This window comes from Salmo salar, chromosome ssa03 (assembly GCF_905237065.1).
Source record: "Salmo salar chromosome ssa03, Ssal_v3.1, whole genome shotgun sequence".
NCBI classification, from domain to species: domain Eukaryota; kingdom Metazoa; phylum Chordata; class Actinopteri; order Salmoniformes; family Salmonidae; genus Salmo; species Salmo salar.
The window spans coordinates 98,719,700-98,728,916 of NC_059444.1; the positions used below are offsets into that span (position 1 = coordinate 98,719,700).

The window sequence follows — 9,217 nt, forward strand, 5'->3', positions numbered from 1 at the left end:
GATGGTCTACTCTGTTAGAGGATCAGTATCTCTCTCTCCTTTATCTCTGTAGTGGATGGTCTACTCTGTTAGAGGATCAGTATCTCTCTCTCTCCTTTATCTCTGTAGTGGATGGTCTACTCTGTTAGAGGATCAGTATCTCTCTCTCCTTTATCTCTGTAGTGGATGGTCTACTCTGTTAGAGGATCAGTATCTCTCTCTCCTTTATCTCTGTAGTGGATGGTCTACTCTGTTAGAGGATCAGTATCTCTCCTTTATCTCTGTAGTGGATGGTCTACTCTGGCAGAGGATCAGTATCTCTCTCTCTCCTTTATCTCTGTAGTGGATGGTCTACTCTGTTAGAGGATCAGTATCTCTCCTTTATCTCTGTAGTGGATGGTCTACTCTGTTAGAGGATCAGTATCTCTCTCTCCTTTATCTCTGTAGTGGATGGTCTACTCTGCTAGAGGATCAGTATCTCTCTCTCTTTTATATCTGTAGTGGATGGTCTACTCAGTTAGAGGATCAGTATCTCTCCTTTATCTCTGTAGTGGATGGTCTACTCTGTTAGAGGATCAGTATCTCTCTCTCCTTTATCTCTGTAGTGGATGGTCTACTCTGTTAGAGGATCAGTATCTCTCTCTCCTTTATCTCTGTAGTGGATGGTCTACTCTGTTAGAGGATCAGTATCTCTCTCTCCTTTATCTCTGTAGTGGATGGTCTACTCTGTTAGAGGATCAGTAGTAACATCTACAAGTCTCTCTCTCTCCTTTATCTCTGTAGTGGATGGTCTACTCTGCCAGAGGTTCAGTCCAGGTGTGCAGTGTGCCAGCAGGTTCTGAGGGATCCAGTCTCTATCACCTGTGGACACAGGTTCTGCAGACAGTGCATCACCAGATACTGGGAGAAACCTGCTTCTTCAGGAGACTATGACTGTCCTCAGTGTAGAAAGAGATCCAGAACACGTCCTGTACTACAGAACCTGAGTGAACCCAATGATGCAAGAGGCTCTGAAAACAGTAAGAACACTTGCAGACCTGTGCTAAGTCAATACCTCAATATGATTAAGTGTTAACTACAATAATATGAGATAATATAAATTACTGTAGTTGTGGAAGATCCACTTTTCATCCTGTCAATGAATGTGTCTGATACACATCCTTTTACTCCTCCCTTGTAGTGGATGACAGCCTGCAGAGAGCCATAGTAAACCATAAAGACAGTCTAAAAAGGAGGTATGAATGTGTGATAGAAGGCATGGAAACAGCAGGGAACCAAACTCCCCTCAACAGGATTTACACAGAGCTCTACATCACAGAAGGAGAGAGTGAAGGGGTTAACAATGAACATGAGGTGTGGCAGCTAGAGACAGCATCCAGGACACCAACCTCACATGACACAGCAATCCACTGCAATGACATCTTTAAACCCTTACCTGGCCAAGAGAGAAGCATCAGAACTGTGCTGACCAAGGGCATCGCTGGCATCGGAAAAACAGTCTCTGTGCAGAAGTTCATCCTAGACTGGGCTGAAGGGAAGGCAAACCAAGATGTGGAGATCATATTTGTGCTTCCTTTCCGGGAGCTGAACTTGATCAAAGATCTCCAGTACAGTCTTCTCAGGCTTTTAAATGACTTCCACACAGAACTAGACATAGGCAATGCAAAGAAACTCACTGCCTGTAAAGCTATGTTCATCTTTGATGGTTTGGATGAAAGCAGACTTCCATTGGATTTCCAGCACAATGAAAAGGTGTCTGATGTCACCCAGACATCATCTGTTGATGTTCTGCTGACAAATCTCATCAAGGGGAATCTGCTTCCCTCTGCTCTCCTTTGGATAACCTCCCGACCAGCAGCAACCAATCAGATCCCCCCTAAGTGTGTTGACCAGGTGACAGAGGTACGAGGGTTCAATGACCCACAGAAGGAGGAGTACTTCAGGAAGAGATTCGTTGATGAGGACCTGGCCAGCAGAATCATCTCACACATAAAGACATCAAGGAGCCTCCACATCATGTGCCACATGCCGGTGTTCTGTTGGATTTCTGCAATAGTCCTTGAACACATGTTGAGTACAGACAAGAGGAGAGAGATGCCCACGACTCTGACTGAGATGTCCATACACTTCCTGCTCATTCAGACCAGCCTGAAGAACCAGAAGTATCATGGAAGAGATGAGATGGATCAAGAGGAGCTCATGGAGTCAGATAAGGAAATTCTTCTGAAGCTGGGGAAGCTGGCGTTTGAAAATCTGGAGAAGGGTAATCTCATGTTCTATGAAGAAGACCTGAAAGAGTGTGGCATTGATGTCAAAGAAGCCTCAGTGTACTCAGGAGTGTGCACACAAATCTTTAAAGAAGAGTCTGTGTTATTTCAGAGAGTGGTGTACTGCTTTGTTCATCTGAGCATTCAGGAGTTTCTCTCAGCTGTCTACATGTACCATTGTTACACAGCCAGGAACATGGATGCACTGAAGCCCTTCCTCAAGAGAAAGTCTAGAGGTGCGTCTGAAGAGCTAACCTTGCATGAGCTGCTGAAGAGTACCGTGGATAAAGCCTTGGAGAGTAAGAATGGACACCTGGACCTTTTTGTCCGTTTCCTTCATGGCATGTCACTGGAGTCCAATCAGAAACTCCTACGAGGTCTGGTGGCACAGACAGAAAGCAGTCCGGAGAGCGTCCAGAAAACAATCCGATCCCTTAAGGTGATGCAGAGGAAGAACATGTCCCCTGAGAGGTGCATCAATCTCTTCCACTGTCTGATAGAGATGAAAGACCATTCAGTACAGAAGGTCATCGAAGTGTACTTGAGGTCAGAAAAGAGATCCAAAAACCTCACACATGCTCAGTGTTCAGCACTGGCCTACATGCTGCAGATATCAGAGGAGGTTCTGGATGTGTTTAACCCAAAAGAATACAAGACATCAGAGGAGGGTCGTAGGAGACTGCTCCCAGCTGTGAGAGGCTGCAGGAAAGCTCTGTAAGTATTACTGTAAATATCGCACACCAAAATAAATTGTAGTTATAGCAGTATTTTCATTGGCTGACTGGCTCTGTAAGTACCCATGTGACTATCCCTCAGAACAAACTTTACTGAATGTAGGAACAACAGTATTTTCATTGGCTGACTAAACTTTCTATCAGCTGAAAACTCTTAAACTACAATACAAACTGATCAGTAAAGTTGTAGCATTGAGCCATGAATGCACGATATACACATTACAGTGTAAGAATGGAAAGCTAAGTGTAACATTTTAATACAACCTGTCTGTCATTGTATTTCTTCTGTGTTTGCAGACTCGCTGGCTGTAAACTCACAGACTCATTCTGTGAAGTGTTGGCCTCAGTTCTCAGTTCAAACCCCTCACACCTGAGAGAGCTGGACCTGAGTAACAATGACCTGAAGGATTCAGGAGTGAAGCTGCTCTCTGCTGGACTGGGGAATCCCCACTGTAAACTGGAGACTCTGAGGTCAGTATTCCTGTAGTTGGTCAACAAGTGATAACTGTTCACCAGATCCACATGTGTTTACCAGGCACACATAGTCCACACCATATGTGTTTGGACAGTGAAGCTTACAGTTTTAAATGTGGTGCTATGCTCCAGCATTTTGGATTTCAGATAGAATGTTTCATATTAGGTGACAGTACAGAATGTCACCTTTTATTTGAGGTTAATGGTGAGAGGTTAGTATGTTTTGTTGTAGCCTCTGTTATTGGTAATGGTGAGAGGTTAGCATGTTTTGTTGTATCCTCTGTTATTGGTAATGGTGAGAGGTTAGCATGTTTTGTTGTAGCCTCTGTTATTGGTAATGGTGAGAGGTTAGCATGTTTTGTTGTAGCCTCTGTTATTGGTAATGGTGAGAGGTTAGCATGTTCTGTTGTATCCTCTGTTATTGGTAATGGTGAGAGGTTAGCATGTTTTGTTGTATCCTCTGTTATTGGTAATGGTGAGAGGTTAGCATGTTTTGTTGTAGCCTCTGTTATTGGTAATGGTGAGAGGTTAGCATGTTTTGTTGTATCCTCTGTTATTGGTAATGGTGGGAGGTTAGCATGTTTTGTTGTAGCCTCTGTTATTGGTAATGGTGAGAGGTTAGCATGTTTTGTTGTAGTCTCTGTTATTGGTAATGGTGAGAGGTTAGCATGTTTTGTTGTAGCCTCTGTTATTGGTAATGGTGAGAGGTTAGCATGTTTTGTTGTAGTCTCTGTTATTGGTAATGGTGAGAGGTTAGCATGTTTTGTTGTAGCCTCTGTTATTGGTAATGGTGAGAGGTTAGCATGTTTTGTTGTATTCTCTGTTATTGGTAATGGTGAGAGGTTAGCATGTTTTGTTGTATTCTCTGTTATTGGTAATGGTGAGAGGTTAGCATGTTTTGTTGTAGCCTCTGTTATTGGTAATGGTGAGAGGTTAGCATGTTTTGTTGTAGCCTCTGTTATTGGTAATGGTGAGAGGTTAGCATGTTTTGTTGTAGCCTCTGTTATTGGTAATGGTGAGAGGTTAGCATGTTTTGTTGTAGCCTCTGTTATTGGTAATGGTGAGAGGTTAGCATGTTTTGTTGTAGTCTCTGTTATTGGTAATGGTGAGAGGTTAGCATGTTTTGTGGTAGCCTCTGTTATTGGTAATGGTGAGAGGTTAGCATGTTTTGTTGTTTCCTCTGTTATTGGTAATGGTGAGAGGTTAGCATGTTTTGTTGTAGTCTCTGTTATTGGTAATGGTGAGAGGTTAGCATGTTTTGTTGTAGCCTCTGTTATTGGTAATGGTGAGAGGTTAGCATGTTTTGTTGTAGTCTCTGTTATTGGTAATGGTGAGAGGTTAGTATGTTTTGTTGTAGCCTCTGTTATTGGTAATGGTGAGAGGTTAGCATGTTTTGTTGTAGTCTCTGTTATTGGTAATGGTGAGAGGTTAGCATGTTTTGTTGTATCCTCTGTTATTGGTAATGGTGAGAGGTTAGTATGTTTTGTTGTAGCCTCTGTTATTGGTAATGGTGAGAGGTTAGCATGTTTTGTTGTAGTCTCTGTTATTGGTAATGGTGAGAGGTTAGCATGTTTTGTTGTGTCCTCTGTTATTGGTAATGGTGAGAGGTTAGCATGTTTTGTTGTAGTCTCTGTTATTGGTAATGGTGAGAGGTTAGCATGTTTTGTTGTAGTCTCTGTTATTGGTAATGGTGAGAGGTTAGCATGTTTTGTTGTATCCTCTGTTATTGGTAATGGTGAGAGGTTAGCATGTTTTGTTGTATCCTCTGTTATTGGTAATGGTGAGAGGTTAGTATGTTTTGCTGTAGCCTCTGTTATTGGTAATGGTGAGAGGTTAGCATGTTTTGTTGTAGTCTCTGTTATTGGTAATGGTGAGAGGTTAGCATGTTTTGTTGTAGCCTCTGTTATTGGTAATGGTGAGAGGTTAGCATGTTTTGTTGTAGCCTCTGTTATTGGTAATGGTGAGAGGTTAGCATGTTTTGTTTTATCCTCTGTTATTGGTAATGGTGAGAGGTTAGCATGTTTTGTTGTATCCTCTGTTATTGGTAATGGTGAGAGGTTAGCATGTTTTGTTGTAGTCTCTGTTATTGGTAATGGTGAGAGGTTAGCATGTTTTGTTGTAGCCTCTGTTATTGGTAATGGTGAGAGGTTAGCATGTTTTGTTGTAGCCTCTGTTATTGGTAATGGTGAGAGGTTAGCATGTTTTGTTGTAGCCTCTGTTATTGGTAATGGTGAGAGGTTAGCATGTTTTGTTGTAGCCTCTGTTATTGGTTGTCGTGTCTTTGGGCACCATTAACTGAAGACATGTTTATCAAAATAACTCCCTGTTATTATTATTATTACGCGATTAAACTGATTAATCGTTTATCTTTAATTAACTAGGAGATGGGGCACCAAGGATAATATTCAGATTACAAAGTTATAATTTTCCTAATATAACTTTCCTATATTATAACATTATATATTATAGTATTGGGCGATTATCTTCTGGTTTAAATGGTGTATTTTACCTCGCGTCCAGTCTCATTCCAAACGTCGTAAATTGTTGTATCTGCACAAACCCAGTCTTTACTAAAAGTCATCCATACATCAATTGTCTTAAAATCATTAATTTACTAAACTAAGTAATTCACAGAAAGCATACAAACAGTAATTATCGTCACAAAGAATTGGTAGAGTAATGTGCCCTAGTGGGCTAAACAGGCATGGCTGGTGTCTTGTTAAACAAAGGGTCATAAAGGGCAGCTGAGAAGGCACACAGAGTTCATTAATATTAACAATTGATATGCTAATCCTTTGTACATGAACGCTCACTCATTCGGGAACAATTGCAATCAATATATATTTACGCTCAGTGTGTCGTCGGGATCCTTGTTGGAGAGTTTTTGTCCTGTTGGAGAGTTTTTGTTCCGCATTCTCTCTCTCTCGGTTAGAATGGATCTTTCAAAGCGACATTCATTAGCGTCGTTATAGAATAGATGTTTCGTCGGTCTTCGCATTCGATGATACCGAAATCTAGCTTCCTCTAAAGTTCAGTAGAGGAATACATGGTCAAACCTATTGGCCAACTCGTAATGGAGTGGAGGCCTGGTCTCAAGAAAGTAACCCTGGGTGGGGGTTTTATTCGGAATGACAGAAAAAGGCTGTCTCATGATGCCAGGTCTTGTCTGTGTCCCTGGGGGCGTGCCGATGACTGAGTTAAGCTTTGAACAGAAATACAATTCTATCACATTAACATCAGTACATAGCCTCTCAACATATTCCAAATAGCTTTAATCTTATTAAATCATTGTATACAACCATGTAGATGCAAGTCCCATAGCTGAGGCTATTATATAAACCTTAGTATCGTAATATGGTACTATTGTCTCCAATGAGTATCACAAAATTGTACCAAGCAGACCAGTTCATAGCTGGATTCTTCACCGATCTTTTATACCTTCTCCAGAACATAAATGTCGTTCGGTTCTCCAATTCTGTGAGTTGGAAGAATTTCCTTTGTCTCTCTATGAAACCCACTCTGTCTCAAGACTGTGGCCTGTTAGGCAGGACATTTCCTTTGGAATTCTACGGCCGCCTTCACAGGGCCTGGGTAGGGAGAGGTAGGCAGGGGGATGGTGCAAGGGGGACGGGGTCAACTGTGCTCCCTGTACTCAAAGAGGGCAACGTCATGACATGGTCATGGTGAGAGGTTAGCATGTTTTGTTGTAGCCTCTGTTATTGGTAATGGTGAGAGGTTAGCATGTTTTGTTGTAGCCTCTGTTATTGGTAATGGTGAGAGGTTAGCATGTTTTGTTGTAGCCACTGTTATTGGTAATGGTGAGAGGTTAGCATGTTTTGTTGTAGCCTCTGTTACTGGTAATGGTGAGAGGTTAGCATGTTTTGTTGTAGTCTCTGTTATTGGTAATGGTGAGAGGTTAGCATGTTTTGTTGTAGTCTCTGTTATTGGTAATGGTGAGAGGTTAGCATGTTTTGTTGTAGCCTCTGTTATTGGTAATGGTGAGAGGTTAGCATGTTTTGTTGTAGCCTCTGTTATTGGTAATGGTGAGAGGTTAGCATGTTTTGTTGTAGCCTCTGTTATTGGTAATGGTGAGAGGTTAGCTGTTTTGTTGTAGCCTCTGTTATTGGTAATGGTGAGAGGTTAGCATGTTTTGTTGTAGCCTCTGTTATTGGTAATGGTGAGAGGTTAGCATGTTTTGTTGTAGCCTCTGTTATTAGTAATGGTGAGAGGATAGTATGTTTTGCTGTATCCTCTGTTATTGGTAATGGTGAGAGGTTAGCATGTTTTGTTGTAGCCTCTGTTATTGGTAATGGTGAGAGGTTAGCATGTTTTGTTGTAGCCTCTGTAACTTTCTCACTCAATATTATTCATGATTCATTCATGATTTTTCTTAATCAAGACATAATCAGGATTCATTTAGTAGTGTTTAGAAACATGTTATCTACTCACTTAGAAATACAATTAGTCCTGTCATCATCAACCATTCAGTTATTATTTGTCAAAACACAACCAAAACAAACTGCAAATGCAACAAATGAGTTTGGGACCAAATACTAAACTTTTAACTACTTTAACACACAATGAGTGAGTTGGTCAGAATACTTATGACTTCTTCAAATAGGGGGACTGGATACATAAAGTGCTTCTATTAATCTAAATCTGAAACCTCACTGTCTTTTGACTGATACTGCTTTTAAACTGGTCTGGTCAGTCTACTCAAATGTTTGTACTATACATGTTTCTCTCCCAAGTAATATTATGATCATTTATAATAATGAAACATCCATTTATGAATAGATATGGCAGGTTTCAGGACACTGATATATCTGAACATGTTGAAAAAATATACTGCCACTATTTTCACCACCAAAGAATAGCAGTGTGATTTTAATATGATTTGACTCTTTGCAGGCTGTCAGGCTGTCTAGTCACAGAGGAAGGCTGTGCTTCTCTGGTCTCAGCTCTGAGGTCAAACCCCTCACACCTGAGAGAGCTGGACCTGAGTAAAAATGACCTGAAGGATTCAGGAGTGAAGCTGCTCTCTGCTGGACTGGGGAATCCCCACTGTAAACTGGAGACTCTGAGGTCAGTATTCCTGTAGTTGGTCAACAAGTGATAACTGTTCACCAGATCCACATGCGTTTACCAGACACACATAGTCCACACCATAAGTGTTTGGACAGTGAAGCTTACAGTTTTACATTTGGTGCTATGCTCCAGCATTTTGGATTTGAGATATAATGTTTCATATTAGGCGACAGTACAGAATGTCACCTTTTATTTAAAGGTATTCATACATATATACACTGCTCAAAAAAATAAAGGGAACACTTAAACAACACAATGTAACTCCAAGTCAACCACACTTCTGTGAAATCAAACTGTCCACTTAGGAAGCAACACTGATTGACAATAAATTTCACATGCTGTTGTGCAAATGGAATAGACAACAGGTGGAAATTATAGGCAATTAGCAAGACACCCCCAATAAAGGAGTGGTTCTGCAGGTGGTGACCACAGACCACTTCTCAGTTCCTATGCTTCCTGGCTGATGTTTTGGTCACTTTTGAATGCTGGCGGTGCTTTCACTCTAGTGGTAGCATGAGACGGAGTCTACAACCAACACAAGTGGCTCAGGTAGTGCAGCTCATCCAGGATGGCACATCAATGCGAGCTGTGGCAAGAAGGTTTGCTGTGTCTGTCAGCGTAGTGTCCAGAGCATGGAGGCGCTACCAGGAGACAGGCCAGTACATCAGGAGACGC

The 9,217-nt window shown here is 41.4% G+C and overlaps 1 protein-coding gene across 1 annotated transcript in view; it reads left to right on the forward strand.

Moving 5' to 3' along the window:
• The window catches only part of LOC106594243 (NLR family CARD domain-containing protein 3), a 68,789-nt gene extending 65,825 nt beyond the window's left edge, over positions 1 to 2,964 (forward strand). The window contains exons 11-12 of the mRNA XM_045715953.1: positions 763 to 998; positions 1,160 to 2,964. Of these exons, the coding sequence (XP_045571909.1) occupies positions 763 to 998; positions 1,160 to 2,964 (2,041 nt within the window). The remainder of the gene's footprint in view (positions 1 to 762; positions 999 to 1,159) is intronic.
• Positions 2,965 to 9,217: the final 6,253 nt, after the last annotated feature.